The 18,017-nt window shown below is 39.1% G+C and overlaps 1 protein-coding gene across 1 annotated transcript in view; it reads right to left on the bottom strand.

The window, feature by feature from the left end:
• Positions 1-17,755, bottom strand: part of cntn3a.1 (contactin 3a, tandem duplicate 1) — a 120,565-nt gene extending 102,810 nt beyond the window's left edge. The window contains exons 1-2 of the mRNA XM_084721410.1: positions 16,945-17,755; positions 1,879-2,022 (exon numbers count right to left, since the gene is read on the bottom strand). Of these exons, the coding sequence (XP_084577536.1) occupies positions 1,879-1,933 (55 nt within the window). The 5' untranslated portion in view covers positions 1,934-2,022; positions 16,945-17,755. The remainder of the gene's footprint in view (positions 1-1,878; positions 2,023-16,944) is intronic.
• Between the last annotated feature and the right edge of the window lie 262 nt (positions 17,756-18,017).

The raw sequence follows: 18,017 nt of genomic DNA, 5'->3' as shown, positions 1-18,017 counted from the left end.
TGGTTACTCTGCGTTACCAACTGTGAGTGTGAGCCTCAAGAGTGAGGCAAGGTCTGTGCAACACAATGCTTTTCAGAAACGATTTGCCCTCTGCTCCTTTGTTAAGCACTAATTTGCTTTGAATAGATAACTCTGGATGTGTTTTCTGCACCTCATGATTGCCAGAGAGTACATTTTGTGGCTGGGATCTGGTGTTCAGTGCAGCACAGACTGCAGCAGACTTGAATCATCTCCTTGAAGCTGTTTGTTTGAGATCAAAACTCACTGTCAGGTTTTGTGGCAGGATTTCCACCGATGTCGAAGACATTCGCTCTTCTGTATATTTAACAGAATGCTTAAGTAGGACATAAAATGTGATCCAGACTTGTGGTGTAGATCCTAATCCCACAGTGAGTCACAGTTCCCTGAGGAAAGCCTCATTAGACATCCACTGATGTGTATTGGATTTAGTGATAAGTGGTGCTAATTGCCATGTAGGCAAATTTAGGTGCAGACGACGTGCTGTTTTGCTTTTGCGAAGACACGCGCATGCACAAACAAACACACACAGTGGCAGTTACAAGCACGCACACACACGCACGCACACTAATTATTTTAGGTCCCAGCTGTGAGGAGGGGCTGCTGATTTGGAGCAAGGCAACATGAAAGATTACTCATTCCTCAAGATATTGTACTCATGCGACAAAGCCTTTATTCATCTTGTGCTCAGCTTCAGACACTCTGAAGAGAACCAACATTTGACCCTGAACGTTTTGTAAGGGAGGAAAATCAGGTCTCTCATTAAAAGCAAGATCAATGACAAGATTTCTGTACTACTACTAGTGCAATCTCAATTAGAGCAACAATAGAGGGGCTCTTTAAAATGAATGACTGCACATTCAACTACTAGATAGGGACTGTCTTTCAGAGATAGAAACCTGGCTTATTCTTTTCTGTCAGGTTCCACTGTTGGGGAATAAAAAAGAGATAGCTGCTATGCAAGGGTGGATATTTAATTTCACTGTTGGGGGGGGGACAAATGACAGAAAATTTTCACAAAAGTGATTCCTGAACCAAAAGTGCTGCCCAAAATACTGTTGTATGAGTAAAAATCCAGATGATATGAAGCCTGCCAGAAACTCAATATTTTCACATAGTGTTTGCTGTCTTTTTTATGAATTAATTCTTCATTTAATTCCAAAACTACAAACAAAACTTACATCATGAAAGCCATTTTACATGTAGTAAGGAAAAACATATATATATATTTAAAACCTAAATACGAAGGTAAGTCCACCTTAACTATGATATAGTAATATTAATCTTACCATGTACAAAACAAAGTATATTCACACTGACAACTTAATGCTACTGCTAAGTTGACGCCTCTATGGGCAGCGCCGTCACTCGTCTGCTGCTCGCCTTCCCTCACTCGCATGCCGCACACACTTCTGCACTGCCCTATTCCTAAAAGGAGCAATGCTACTCCAATAAAGTCCAATAAAACATAATTATTAAGGTAATCGCAGTCACAGCATATTATTATGTCAAATTATATAGTTATGTTTACAATGATATGTTAAGGGGAACAAATTTCTGTTTTTCTTGGAAATGAGGCGTTTTGGACCCCTCTGCCCCCCCATAATTTCCACCCCTCCTGCACAACTAAAGCCTTGAGGCTGCCAATGAAAAGGCAACAATTTGAAGCTTTGATACCATGTGTAAAATTGGTGGAAAGCTTTGGGCACTCTTTGCCATAAAGCCTTTTAGTTTTCCATTTTGCTTTTAACTGCAATCTGTTCTGTATGCCAAGGCACCATTCACACAAAAATCTATAAATAACAATTCATAGCTGCTGTGCTAACAACATAAAAAAAAGTGTATGTTTGGGAGGCTTACCTGCCAGACACTCCACCAATGACAGCAGCACTATAAGTTTCCATAGCAACTCCATTTTAATGGTCTCAGGTCAATACGAGCTCACATCCAATCACAGGTGTGTAGAATCCTGGCTTTGTCCTTTCCAGCACTTTCACCGTTCTTCTGTCAAATAAAAAGAGAAGGAGGGGGGAGAAGCCATTAGACATTCAGAACCTGGGTCACTGGTCACATCAAGTGGTGTTATTTCACAAGGACTGTAATTGTTCGTGTTTGTTAGGCAATGACTTTAATGATCTAAGAGGATGGTAAAACCCTGAAAAAGACAAAATATTTTCTATTAATATTTAATCTTTGAGGTCTAGACAACAGTGAATAGCAGCTCTGTTTTGAATTGCAGATACCGTGACAGAATGATGTATATCTGTGAGAATAATCAAGAAAACACTCCATCTTTCTTGCACAAACACAGAATGATTTGTCCAAGCAAAGCACTTTCAAAACACTTGTGCTGTGGAGTTTGCTTAAGAGTGCTTAACATTGCATAATAGGGATCATGTCTGCAAGAGAAACATAAAGGGATTGCTTGCTTGTACTCAAACCTGCTGAGACAAAACAAAAAAGCGAGCTGGTTGTCAGACACATCCCTAGCATGTAATAAAGCACTGTCCTGGCTCCTCGAATTCGTCTGAGCTGCAGGGATTATGTATTTCTGACATAAAGAGATGACTGTACGCGGGGCAAAACCATTTTCAGTCCCCCGGGAGACTCACACAATTGATTTTTCTCAAGGACTAAAGCGTAATCTATCCCTGCTAAGACTCCAATGAAGTCCCAAAAAAAGTTGTGAAATGATAATGAGACATATTCCTCCTGCTGCTGACAAACGGTGATGTATTTATTTGTCTAAATACTCTAACGCCCCCAACATGTTGATAGCTGAGATCCTCTCTGATAAAGCAGCAGATAAATGTTTGTGTATCATAGGCCGGTTATGGAGCAAAAGAGGATGAAGAGGAGGAAATTAGCCATTGTCTTTGCTCAAACTGACTTTTGCTGGTACATTTAACTGACTGATGGCACAGTTTCCTCTGACTGCACACCATCAGCGTGCTGAAGTAAATGAGAGGACAAAATTAATAAGAACATACAGTAAAGTCTATCAAGAGGCAAGTGCCAAAAAAGCAGAGACAACTGAAAGATTACACATTCATAGTTTCTCAGTTATCTGCATGCCTCTTATCTTTGCACCACTGAAAGGCATGACAGAGCATACTGATGCTTATGTGAATATATCAGCTGCGTCCCTGACACGTTCGCCTACACTACTCTTCCTTCTGCTTGTGCTAAACCATTAAAGGTTTTCCCCTATAAATCTCATTATGGAGATTGGGTTTTAGAGTGTCATCTTAGTTCCAACTTATCTTGCAGTTATTAGGATGCAAATGTCATGAGTAAATGTTGGCTTTTAATAATAAAACAGAGAGACTTCAAATCCCTTCTTATGCTCCTGGATATTTTTGGAGTGCTCCTCCTTTGAGGGAATAATTGTGAGAGATGCGCTGAATAAATTACTCCACACAATGTCTTTAAAAGGAAAAAAGAGGTGCCTAGAAATCCAGAAAAACTTTGTATTCCAGCTTCACGCTTATGCCATTTTATTCAACTGTTTGGTTAACATCGAACATTCATATCTACACTAAATAAGACAAATTAGTAAATTTTATTATGACTACCAAAGTAAATATGTGAGTCACCTCAGCCTGCTGCAATATGACACTCATACACTTGATAACTAGATAACTGAATTAGGATATAAAGATAATGGTGAAGGCCAACTTCACTGTAATCATACAGTAATACAGGCTAGAATTAAACAGTCAAATTCATTAATTTATTTACAGTATTCTCTGCAACGAACCCATCCAAGTATTAGGAACTAACCTCCAGTTCTTTACTGACAGGAGAACTGACCAAGCAAACATGTCTTTGATGGTGGAGAAACCAGAACACAGCTGGAGAACATGTAAACTCCACACAGTAAGGCCGTAACCAAATCGTGATTCAAACCCTTGACCTTCTTGCTTTGACGCAAAAGTGTTAACCCTTTTTTTTCTTAAGTCTGGAAAGCTTATGTAGTCTCTGTAATGTAACTTGTGTAATGATGTTCTTCAACCATTCTGGCTTGTGACATTCACAAGTGCAACTGATAGACTGCCCTCATTTATATAATTTCTCATGATGCATTCTGGAGAGTTTAAGCTTGCCCTTTCGTTTGTTAGCGCTTGTAATGTGTTTTTTCAGAACATGGTGTTTTATTGTGGTGATTGTCATTTTTGTGCTTGTTTATTGTTAGACCATGAGTGAAGTGACAAGTACATTACTTTATTTTAGAAGTCATTTCCCTTCTATCACAAGCAAAAACAATTCTAGCACAGTGTTTACAAATGAAAGATATTTGGCAAACACCTGGATTATGGAGTTTAGATCAAATTACAATAGTGATGGGAGGATGAAGCCTTATGAAGCTTTGGGGCTTTCTGTCAATTTGTACTAAAAAAAAAACTAACAAAGATTTAGGGCTTTAAACTCAGCGAACATAGTGACATCTGGTGGTTTGTATAAGTTACAATAAACCTTCAAAACTGGAATTGAAGCACTACCACACCTCACTGATATTAATAGTCCAAAAGCCCGAATGTTATTAAACAGGCCTATACTTTTAATCAGAAGTGCCACATTAAATAAGCCTATATTGTGCAACATGTTACTGTCAAATAATTATGTGTTATCCAAAAGTCCTATATACAAAATATTTTTGCTGACACAAAACATTAATGTTCCTTTTTAGTGTAGTTTAGTCTGAGTGCCACTGTGGGCTCATGCTTTTAAACTTTATGGTTGATATTTGTGTGACATTTCATTTATGTTACAATGTCATGTGATTGGAAAATGATATTCATTGAATTAGCTCTAATTACATCATTACTTCCTATCATAAGGAAATGTTCTCATGCTTATGATTCTGTCTTTCTAAAGTAAAATGCCACAATTATTCTCCTCTCATCTTATCCCCCTACTGTGCCAACCATACAGTTCAGATAAACTGTCAGAATGAATGAAGCTGTATCTGAAGTATCAGTGACGTTTGAATCGTCAGACGTCATAAGTCATGTGATATTCTTCATTCGACACAAGCTCTGGCACGATGTATTGAAACAGTGTGCTTCACAGGAGGGAAACAAGCTTCAGCATTTCTGTATCATCTGTCCGTCTCTCAACTACAGGTCAGCGTTGTGAGTCTGATACCTAATAAATGCCAAACATCATGTCATTCAATTGTTCGGTTAACATCTAACATAGAAATCTCCACTGAATCAGACAAATTACCAGGTTTTATTTTGACTATCAGAGTAAAGGTGTGTTTCTCCTCTGACTGCAGTTTAAACAGCTGTTATTTGACACGCATACGCTTGTGACAAGTGCTTCATATTTTCAAAAACTCTTCAAGTAATTGTTTTGTCAGCTATGTAAATGTTTGACACTCTGGTCATCTAAAATTAATTCATCCCTGCCTTGACAGCACCACAAGCGAACATGACCAGAACGTGTGAAGTGTTGAGACACCCCGTTCATGAAGGTATCTGTTGGCCCCCTAACAGCAATCTCTTGATCTCTATTAGTCAGCGAGCCCTGAGACACGAGACATCAGACAGCAGGGTTAGTGGGGGGGATAAAAGACAGCCTTTTGATCCCAAGAAGCTCAGATGATGGCTAGTGGGAGTCGGGGGTGTCCGTGGCAGTATTTGACTTCCTCTTCAGTACAAATTAATTACCCGTGTGACCTTAAGTGGTAGTGACAAGGCCAATGACTTACTTTCATCCCAAATCGATTCTCTCATTTGTTTGCTGTATGAAATGAAAGTTAATGATAGGCATGGCTTTCAAAGTTTTGCCTTTAAAGTTCCACCCTCTTTCATGTCTCTGGAAAAAGCCAATGGTTGAAAAATGGAACATGATCAAGGCTGGAATGACAGTCGTGGCCTAAACATTTCCTGACCCAATTCGCACAAACTCATAAGCATTTAAATGTGACACACAACTGCGATGAATTCAGCCTCTCATTTCACAAATGCAGGTTACATAAATAAAGATTAACATACAAAATCTCAATGCAATAAGTGAAACACATTTACAAATTTGCTTTCTTTCTGGGTAATAATTTAACCACCGCTGACCATGTGACGGGCATGTTGCATGCAGCATTATCTCAGTGAAGTGCCTCGTTTTCCTCGCAATGAAACTGGCATTTTCACTCAAGTACTTAGACAAACTTGTCAATTTCTCAGGGATATAGAAATGCTATCTGCAAAATTCAAAACCTTTGACATAAGTTTACTTCAAGTGTGTCAAATTGCGGGTGATTGATGTTGGGAGATTGAAACATTTTAATTAGTGGCAGGTCATGATGATGAGAGGAGTTGTGCAAAATGTCAGGTGCAGCTCAGTGATGTTGCCTTCATGATCTGTGGGTAAAAATAAATGTCTAGAGTTTGAGGGAAAATTGTGTTTAATGCCCACATCACGTAATCTTAATAACCTACTTGCAAGATGATACCTCGTCTAATATGAAGACATTAATATTAGAGCACATATTCCTCTGTAGATTAACAACAATTCTGATAATAAATTAATCATTTAAGTTATTTATCAAGCAGTCAAAATGCCAAGAATTTGCTTATTCACGCTGGTCAAAAAAAATGTGAGCATTTCTTGGTTTTCTGTTATATTTATATCTCTGGGCATTTTATGGTTGCTCAGACAAAACAAGTAATAGGATGACCTCATCTTAGGTTTCATGTGCTTCAGGAAATTGTGATGTTCCTTTTTGAATGATTACATGTACTCAGACTTCTAATTACATGGAATCAATGTCATGTATTTAGAGCGGCAACGATCAGGCTTGTGTCTACTGGGCACACCTGCATCACGTTGCGGCTATGGCTATGCCATTTTATACATTGCTTGCGTTTCCACCAGCCGGGTCTCGGTGCATCCCAGAAGCAGCTCTCCTCTCCACTATGCTTCAAATATGTGCCAGGTGTATTTTTGATGGATGCAACGTCAAGCTGCACAGAGCGAATCAAGTAGGCAGGAAGACAAACAGAGACGGCATTGAGAATCCAGTCAGTTTTCAAAAATAGAACCCCCTGTGCAGGTAAGTGGTCATAAAAACAGACAAAAAAGAAACTATTTAACTACAAAACCAACTTATTCATATTAGAAAAACAAAATGCAAGAAAAGAGGACAGGGAATCAATCAAATATGAGCAAAGTCTGAGCAAATCAACAAAAACAAGAAGGAAAAACACTCTCAAACTCAGCTGTTGTGTAGGATGGATCAAAACAATGGCGCAGATGCGACGTGCAATGGAATAAAGGAGTTAGCCAAATAATTAATTAATCAATCAAAAGAAAACTACTTGCTAACTATTTTGATTATCAATTGTTTCAGTAATTCTTCGAGCAAAAATGTCACACATTTTATGCTACCAGTTTCTTAAATGTAAGGATTTACTGCTTCTCTTTGTCATTAATGATAGTAAATGAAGAGTCTTTGGGTTTTGGACTGTTGGTTGGACAAAAGAAGCAACCTGAAGACATCACTTTAGGCTCTGGGAAGATTTTCATATTTTTTTGACATTTTATAGACTAAACAATTAATCCTTTAATGTTGAAAAATGATCAGCAGATCAATCAATACTGAAAATAATCATTAGTTGCAGCCCTAATTACATGTACTTGGACATCAAATCACACTTAATCAATGCCATGTATTGAAACAGCTGCAAGCTTCGACATAAAACTGAGTGAACACTTCATTTTGTTTGACTTTTGAGGAAATGCAGCAGCTTTGAGGGAAGCCTCAGATTTGTGGAGACAAAGCCCTTCTCCAAATTCCAGTGTTGTCAAAGTGACACCTCTTTCCCTCTTCTTCTCTGACAGCACCAGCTGGAGTTGATAAACCACAGATTGTAGTTCAGCCAGCCACAGACGCTGACAGTGATGGCAGTTGATTCGACCCTCTCCACTACACCCGATCTCTCCACCAGCATCAATTTTTCAGGGCTCAAAAATGTATTAATAGAAGGGTACTCCAGGTCCCGTTGGTTGAAGAGTCCAGATGAAGATAAAATTCACACTAAAATGCACAAGCACCCCACACACACACACACAATCACACCCCCCCAACCCCCCCAACCCCACCCCGAGCTCTGAATCATGAATGAGAGCAGACTCCCACACTCCACAGGAGTGAGACAAGACCAGGAAAAATGGCATACAATGCTGCATCTTTAATCACCTGAGCTGTGACTTCACTTGATCTGCAGACACCAGCTCGATCAGTGTTTTCCTGCATGTGAGGCTCATCTCGCGGCTCTGAGTGCCTCCAGTCATTTAAAATTCATTTTCTGGTGGTGCTCGAGTTGAGACTAGTAGTAGTAGGGAACGTGAAATTTCTACTTAATCCTGCATACTCTGATTCACCGCACACATGAATCAAAGATTTACCGAGCTGCTCTGTGGAAGAGTGGCAGTGATAATGATATCAAGTCCTAATCAGATGAGAGTATTTTATCGTTGGGAGGCTCTTTACACTAAATATCAAATGATTAAACCGTAACACGTGAGACAGGAATTGAAATTTAAGTATTTTCTTTACTTTTTTAAATGTGGGAGCTATTTACACAGTGACCAAGACCATACTGCACTCTTAGAGATAAGGGTTCCAAAAAGGTTCTTCTAGAAAGGCTGAGGTGCCATGCAGAACCATTGCTTCTATAGAAAAAAGGGTTCTTTGTAAGACTAAGTGTTCCATTAAGAACCCTTTTCATCCAAAGACCCCTTTTTGGAAGAAAATGTTCTTCAAACATTGTTGAAATCCTTGAAGAATAATATAAAAGGGTTCTAGTCAGAACTAGAGCTGGGCGATATGTTAAAATTTTCCAAACAATCATCGTCAGCCCATCCATCGGCGATTGGTGATATCTTCGTCGTCCCCCTCCCACCTCCTCCTGTCCTCTCGGGTCTCAGCTGTGAGATGCGCGCAAGTCGTGAATTCAGTATGTTAAGCATGCTGCATGCGCTCACTATGTCCAACAGACAAAATAAACTCACAAGCTGTCTAAAAATGACATGTCCTCTCACTTATTTCCCATTTTAAATGGAGAAATACAGTCGTACACCTTCTGAATTCAAGTTTCTCTCTTTTACCGAACTCAGATGACCTTAATTGGCTCGTTAACTCCTTGGAAAACACGCTCAATTCAAACTCGACAGAAGAACATGTAAAACTCACCAAAACCGTCTTTGTTAGTCTGTCCACTGTTCCAACAATCACCATCTCTGGTTTGATCAAAATAAATTCTTAATTCACCATGTGAAAACTGTAACAGGGTTTCCATCCATTCTTATTCCAATTTTCAAAAATAGCAAAAATAAACATTAATGGAAACGCTAGAAATTCAAAAAAAAACGTTTTTACGCTTGGAGGGGGTGGATTTGTCTGCATATCGATAAAAGGAAAGTGCAACTTTTTGCTATGGAAACAGGTTTTGCGGATAAACGATGACTGGACCGGATACCACGTCACACGTATACGTTGTGGTCACAAAAAAATGGCGGCGGATGATAAAGTAAGATATGTTTGGCAAAACGGTGACCAGAGTTCTTCCAAACGCCGACAGGTCGATCAGGAATCTGTCCATGATCAGTTGTTGACTGTCAGCCAAGTGTGTTGTTTGTTTTGTGGCAGAGAGACTGTCTCTGATGACGTCATCTCATGGCGCACTCTCCTCTCAATAATCGCAAAATAATAAATGGAAACAGGCATAAAGTTAAATTATGAGACATTCGGATGGAAACCTGACTAGTGTAAAGAGTCTGACTGTGCAGGCTGTTTTCCTCTCGCTCGTCACCCAGCTCAGCGCACTCATGGTCAACTGAGTGGGTGTGAACCGCGCCGCTGGTTGAGAATGCGGTGCAGAGCAGAGGCTGTCACTCTGCAGACTATTACAATAGCAAAATGAAATGACAAATATAGCCCTCAAAATTGGCCAATCAGCGATGGATTCAGACCATTGTCGACAGACGATATATTCATCCAATCGCCCAACCCTAGTTAGAACCCTGAGTGGATCTGAGATAAAACCCTTGGAAAATAAAAAGGTTTTCTGTAGAGCCCCCTTAGTGTGTTCTAAAACCCTTGGAATATAAAACGGTTCTTGGTAGAAGCCCCTGAGTGTGCCTTTGTTGGCTTTACAAGGTGGAAAAGTTCTGGATAGACCATAAAGAGAAGTTTCTGCGTGGAACCATTATGATGAGACCGGTTCTCTGTAGAATCTAAAGAATCAAACCATGTCCGATGAAGGGCTGCACCCAAAACTTCAAATGTGGTGATATACTATTAAAAATGCTGTAAGGGGCAGTGTCTGATGTGGGGACTTAATTTTATACTTCTCTGTAGAACCTCTCATAGGGACTTCTCGGGAGAACCTTTCATAAATGGTTCTAGGTGGGTTGGGTTCTAAATAGATCTCTCTGAAATGGCTCCAAGTTGAACCTTTACAAAAGATTGTAAAAAGCCAAAGAATGCTTTATGGTTCTAGGTAGTACCTTTATTTCTTAGAGTGGGTTGTTCTATGATGGTTTGCATGGTACCAGCTATGTGTTAAGTTGCCATTTGTAGCCTCCTGTACATTTTTACCAAGAATAACAATTCTTTCAAAAGGTATTTTGGAGCCGTTTACTTCTGTTTGTACTGACTGTAAACACTGAAAAAGGTACTTTAAAAGTTGCACTGACATGAAAGAACCTCCAAAACACAGAGACTTCCCTCTGCCAATCTTGCTCTTCAAGAAATCCATGCACATATAATCAATAAGCTCAAAACTTTCTTGGGTTGATGCTTTTATGCATGCCAAACCAAATTTTTCATTCCTCACAAATGGCACACCACGGGAGTCAAGGGAGTGCCAACGTATTCCCTAGCCAAGATTCTACCTCAAACAGTGGCACAAGACAAAGAGACTAATGGTGTTTTGATCTAAGCACACAAGCCGCAGGCATGACATAACACATGCCAGCTTCTTCATTCCTCCAGACCACACCAGGGGCTCTCCACGAATCGTCCCAATCTCCCCTGTGACAAGAGCAACTGAGTATGTTGAAAGGTTCCTCCTGCTTTCACGCATGCTCCAAGCCCGAGTTTTAACATAATGAGGACAGTATATGGTAGTTATTTACACATCATTCAGTGTTTCCCCCTAGCTTGCCTGCTCTGGGAGGACGGATGGCAGGGGAGATGGGGGCTGACAAATTACAATATTACAGAACATTTGGACATGAACAAACAAACTTTTCCATATTAATTTTATTTCCCAGTCAGAAGAACAAGCAAAGAAATAAAGTTTGTTGCTTTGTTTCAGCAGAACCTCTAGCATCTTCACCATTGTCACTTGTATCTGGTTGGATGTAGGGCTCCAACTAATGATTATTTTCATTATCTATTAATTTGTTGATTATTTTTTAACTTAACTGTTTGGTCTATAAAATGTAAAACAAAACAACTGAAAAATGCTCATCACAATTTCCCAAACCCAAAAGTGAACAGCAAAATACACTCACAGTGTCGCACATAAATTAGGTAAACTTAAATAAAATATTTCATTTGGGCAATGGCAGGTGAATATTGTCATTATAGAACAATGCATTAAATTAAGTGATTTATTTAAGCATTATAGATTAAATGGTTAAAGCTTAAGCAATGCATTCTCTGTAAATACTCTAAATAAGCAGGGTAGCAAATATTGCGCATTTTTTTCAATAAATAAGTGAACACATTAACAACTAATTGATTGATTAATCATTAGTAATTACTAAGATACAATTCTTGTGGTATGCAAGTTACATGGAACAACAGCAGCACCTGTCCTTATTCAACAAATGACAAAAAAATGTCAGACGGGGCTGAATTACCACCATTTCCCAACTAAACCTGTGAGCCCTGGAGAAAGGGTGGGCTACACAAAACATACACTGGCAGATAATACATTTTTAATCAGTTAAATTCTTAACGGCGATTAATTGATTAATGATTCATCACTAACATCCCTATAAATAAGTAATAGATGTATGTGAATTAATAAATCTTTGTGACTTTTATTTTCACTGGAAATAACCTAGATATGAGAGTAGTGGCCTAGATTTTAATCACTCCAAATAGGTACCTGCAGCAAATATATTGTGTAGTTGTCTTACAACTGATGTTAGCTCTGACTGAAAATGTTTTTAGGCCCAAGTGGTTGATTCCTGTGCACCTGCCTTCACTGAGGCACTAATTAAGGATCCCATTAGGATTTAAAAGCCTGCCAATTAATAGTTCATTAAATGCACAGATTTAGGTCTTTGGTGAAACACTTCAGTGGAACTCAGCAGTTATCATGGGAGGTAATTTTAAGGCTACAATGGAGAAAGGTTGAGTTTCTGTGAGGATCATAAATCCTCTTACAGACAACAAACTGTCTGCCGTTAGTATCATGGCAATCAGTCGTATATACAAAATTGAAACACAGTGATCATATTAAAAGTCTCCCAAAGTATAGTTGTTTATATGATCACTGTAGCTTTTACAATGTTAACAGGACCTTGTTAATCCGAAGACGTTTATGTACTTTCCTTGCTTGTAGAAACTGGAACATAAGATGTGCAGTGATGTCTCTCAATCAAATGACAATTTGAGAATCCTACTTTCAATTTCAAAATTGAAAACTTCACAAATAGTAAGTAAAAAAAAATGTTTTTCCCTTTATTTATAATCTTACTTTTATGTTTTATGTGTGACTCTGGAGACGCCCAGCTGTGATGTCCATCAACATCACATTCTAAAATTGAAGGGTTTTATCTTTGTCCTTCCATTTTTATAATTACCACGCCTCATTTTGTTACTTTTTTCACTTCATACTGCTCACACTACTACACATGTAGGATAATGGATAAAGGAAGGTGTTTGCTGCATTTGCCTTGTTAGAGTGGTCAAGATGTAGAAATCTAGTCCACTTCACTCACTGTATATGTAACACCTAATTTTGTGTCATATTTGAACATTTGATCAAAAATTTAAGTATACAACTCATTTCCACACCAGTATATTACAAATATAGAGGTTTTGTGAGGAGAGGAAATTATTTTTCTGTGACTTACATGATATTTCACTGCCAGCACAAAATTATGTTTATAGATGGACACGTCTCTGAGGATGTCGCTGACTCAAAAAGTGGAGGAGGTTGGACAATGAACTTTGTAGTGCTCCTCTGAGGCAGTGTGCATGAAAAATGAAAAAGAAAAAACACACACATGCAGCAAAAGACTGAGGCATTTTGATGTGGGGGAAAATATCTGGCATCTGATTAGCACTTGAATTGGGGTTGATGATTTTAAACAGGCAGTAGGTAAGAATATGATCCAGATGGTTTTTGCTGCTGCTCCACTATAGCCTACACATTATATAGAATTATTGTGAAGAGTCACATACGGTATACACATAACACACGTAAAGGTCAGATCAATCAAATATCAGTATTGGGTGCCAATACTGACGTAATTCACTCATCAGATAGCAGACTGAAGTCACTGATTCACATACTGATCCAGATATCATAGTCTGACGTTCTTATGAATTATAAACATATGTAATAATTCAATTAGAAGCCCACAAACAAAATGTTATAGCACAAATTAATTAATTAGTAATTAAGCAGTTCTATAAAGATAACCATTAGCCCTAATATTTCTTTGTCTCCCAGAATTCTATGGATTAGACGTACAGACTAGAACTGCCACGATTAGTCAATTAATCAATTAGTTGTCGACTATATTTTTTCAGAATTATTTTGAGGAAAAAAATACATGGGGCAAATGCTCTACCAGATCACTGTGATTCCAGTTTCTTGAATACAGATATTTTCTAGTTTCTTAACTCCTCAAGGACAGTAAACAGAACTTCTCTGGGCTGTGCACAAAACAAGACATTTGAAGACATCACTTTGGGGTTTGGGAAACACTGATTGTTACTTTTCACTATTTCTGACATTTTATGGACCAAACACCTAATCACTTAATTATGAAATGATCAATATATTAATTGATCATTTTAAAAAAATAACCCACCAAAACAAAACATGATACTTTCTGCAAATGAATTAGCTACAGCTGGTTAACTCAACATGCCTTGGTTTTGGAGGTATTTTAGTCTCAAAACTTTCTTAGTGTTCATAGTTCTGATGAATGTTTTATTATTCAAATCTAAAACAGTTCAGATACGTTCTAATTAGGGATGCACCGATCGACCGGCAAGAGACCAGAACTAGCCATTTTTCAGCGTGACCGGCCAGTCAGCGTCACATATCCCATTTTGTACCGTCACTGTCACACACATGTTCTGCACGATGGTCACGTCATGCGCGCAGCAGACAAACTGAGCGTGATATCACAACCACCACAGCACTGGTCACAACTACACATGCTTGCATGAAGTTGGTGTCAGCGACAGATTCTAAGAACAGGATAAAGAGAAGACAGACAGTCTACAATGAGACAGAGCAGCTGACAGTGTCGCAGAACAGCCGTGAACTTTGTAGCTCTTCAGGCTAATGTTAGCCAGCAGCAGACTGCTGTTCACAGAGGGACAGTTAAAATCTCACCTCCTGTTCTGGATGAAGAATAAACAACCTTTGGATGAGAAAATGTTTGAGGAGACACATCAGCAGACTCGTTTAACTTCTGTGTCTCTGTTTCTCATGGCAAAGTTTTATTGCAGTAAACTGTTGCACCGCGTCAGCCTCTCTTTTGTTTACGTCTGCTTCCACACGATATCACGTGAAATCACATCCCGCGAAATCCCGTGAGATTCCATGATCGCATTCCTCCTATTCATAATCTTAATATAAAACTATAAGAAAATGTAAAATAGTACTTAATGAATATTTAATAGTCAGTGTTTTATTATGAACATCCAATTTATTATTTTTTATTTTTTACAAGAAAAGTTGCAAAAATGTTTCTGAATGCTGTCAATTACAGTTCTTGGAAAGACTTAAAATTGGAATACACCAAAATTGGAATCAGCAGGTCAAACCCTTAAAAAAAAAATCACAATCGACCAAGAAAATTGAAATCTGTGCATCTCTAATCCAACAATCTATACCTCTTAAAGAATATAAATATAGTAAACATGTATATTTTTAATCATATATATGTGATCTTCATCCCGCCAGTCAAGCACGCATTACCCAATGTAACCCATTAATGGTGGAAACCAACTCTCTCTAATCCAAGATAGATACATCAGACGTTCCCCGGTATACCTTATAAGGAGTCCATCGCTGAGAAAAAAAATTGAGATTCTCTGTGTTAGGGTATCAGTATCAGTAATCAGACTGGAACTGGAAAAAAGTGTATTGTGCATCTCTAGTAGAATTTAGCAGGTTCATTCAAGCTATAACAGCCACTGCCCCAAATGTACTTCGTTTTGAATAAGCAGAATAATTATATAGCGTAGCTCTGCAGGTAAAATGTTGGTGGTGTGCTGGAAAGACAGAAACCATGGATCATACTACTACCTTTGCTTACCTGTAGTATTAAAATGCTGCAGAAATACCAACCCCTATATGCTCCGTGTCTGACTGCACATAATTTTGCCTGCATCAGCCTCCTTCAGTCCATGTGCTGTTTTCCCACTTCTCATGCAGACCATGCTCAGCTTAGTGAGGTACTATGAACTTCATGTTTCACCCTCCTCCTCCTCCTCTTTCTCTTTCTGAGCCACTGACATCATCAAAAAACGTGTCCAGCCATAAGCCCACTTCCCCAAGGAGATGTGTAGTAGCTCTACTATTCCAACCACTTGGCTTCGAAAGGTAAGAAGAGTAACTGCACTCCAAAGTAGTGTTTGTGTGGGGAATTAAACCACAGCTTTTGGTAGTAACAGGTAGTAACATCCAGCTGGCATTATGTCAACACGAAACAAAAGACTTCCTTGCAAACAGAGGAGGAAAATGACACAAACTGTCCACAATGTAGGACAGGGAGGAGTTAATTGACAAAAGAAGCCTATCCTGCAACCTTCTCAAAATTTTCTTAGTAGGAGAATCAAGATGTGCAAGGCAGCTCCCTCTCAAACATATGGACACTTGATTTCACGAGGATAACTGTTTCCAACAGAGTGGCACGCTAAAGGACTTCAGACAATCTGAACGGCAATCAAGCTCGGAGCTGGGTGCAATCAAAGAGAGGCAGAGATGATGAGACTGGACTGAGTCCAATCCCCTGTTGATCACTGACGACAAATGAGTTCTGCCAGAGGATTTCAATGAGGAAGCACTGATAGGTGGATTTGTGACCTCTCTTATAGGGAAGATGCATGATATAAATGATGGCCACGGCAATCAGAGGACACACAGAATGTTATTGTCTCTAATGAGGGACGTGGAAATTGTGTAACTCGATTGGGAGCTGGACAACTGGCACTTCATTTAGATGTTTCTAATTGGCACATGGCCACAAAGGCATGGACACCAATATATGCATGCATGTGCAATTACACGGGGCTTGTAACGTGTGTGCAACCTATACTGCCTGTTAGAGAAATTAAAAATGAACATATAGCATGCATGCTATATTTTCTCGGTAAAATATCTAAAATATTAGATTTTTACAGTTTTAATGCAATTATCTTTGATGCTAGAAGTGGAAGTTTGTGTGGACATAGAGTACTACAACTCCCATGCTGTAGTAGTCTGTGTGCTGCCTATATTGCCTGTTGGCGAAATTAAAACGAGCCTATAGCCTGTATGCTAATATGTAGGTAAAATGTCTAAAATATTAGGTTTCAAACTGTTTTTACTGTCATTATCTTCGATGCCAGGAGTAGAACTTTGTGTGGACTGGTGGTTGAGGGCAATGCAAACCAAAAATAAGCAATAATTGGTTCGGAAAATTGAAAATATGAGTTTAAAGAAGCGTATTTACCTGAGTCGGTCCCCTGTGGCGTTGGCTGTTTATCCCTTCTCGGATATCCATGTTACACCGCGCATCTCCTCACTCCTTCAGCCCAGCAGCTCCCAGCATCGAGTCCACGGCCACGCTGAAGTTGGTCTCTTCAAAGTGCGGACGTTGCTCTAGAAAACGGATCCAAACTCTCCTCTCTCCTCCTCTGAGGAAGGTTACCCTAAAACACGCCGCCGCTCACTCTCTCCGCTCCGGGTGCCAAGCGGTGCTTTCACAGTCCGAGTGGTAGCAGTCCGCTCCTCCGCTCCTCCGCACTCCAGTCCCCGGCTCAGTCATTCAGGGCACCCCGGCAGGCTGGTACGAACCGAACCCGCTGCGGTGACTCCAGACAAAGAGGTCCGCGGTGTTAAATTTCGCTGTATAATGTCATGTTTTAGGAGCAGAAAGTGTTCACGGTCTGGTTGCCGTCTGTGTTCCGTATATTCAGTCCGGCTCAGCTCGTCCACACGATGAGGACTGGAGTTGTCTGCGCGCACGGCGGCAGTGGCACATGGGACATCAGAGGTGAATATACAGGAAGGGGTTTTTTTTTCACGCTGCAGGTTTAGATTGTACGTTCCCCTCAGTGTCCTCATCCTCATGAGCCTACATGACTGTTTGTTTTATGTGTTCTTTCTTTTTCCCCTCTGAATGAATTATTAAAAACAAACATTAAACAAGTTTAGTTTCCACTGGTGGCAAAGGTATTTTACTCGAAGTAGCAATGCGCCTATATGAAAATGCTTACAAATAAAACTCCTGCATTCAAAATATTACTGGAAAAATGTAAATAGCCCCGTATTCAAAGAAAAATAATACTTAAAATATCAAACGTGAAGGTTCTCACTTAAGTGTGCAAATCTTACTTGGATCATTCTATTATTTATTGAAATACAAAATAATATTTGAGATAGAAGTAAGCTTAATATAAAAAAATCGTGGTACTTTAAATTACGAGGAGGCTGTCTCAAATCCTAACCCCTAAATGTTTACTTATAAAAATTATATTAAATAAATAAGACCTTTTTGACGTTTCTTGACGAAACTTAAATACT

This window comes from Lutjanus erythropterus, chromosome 6 (genome assembly GCF_056507025.1).
Source record: "Lutjanus erythropterus isolate fLutEry1 chromosome 6, fLutEry1.hap2, whole genome shotgun sequence".
NCBI classification, from domain to species: Eukaryota; Metazoa; Chordata; class Actinopteri; order Lutjaniformes; family Lutjanidae; genus Lutjanus; species Lutjanus erythropterus.
The sequence above is the reverse complement of the archived record's forward strand: the minus strand, read 5'-3'. Positions and strand labels throughout refer to the sequence as shown.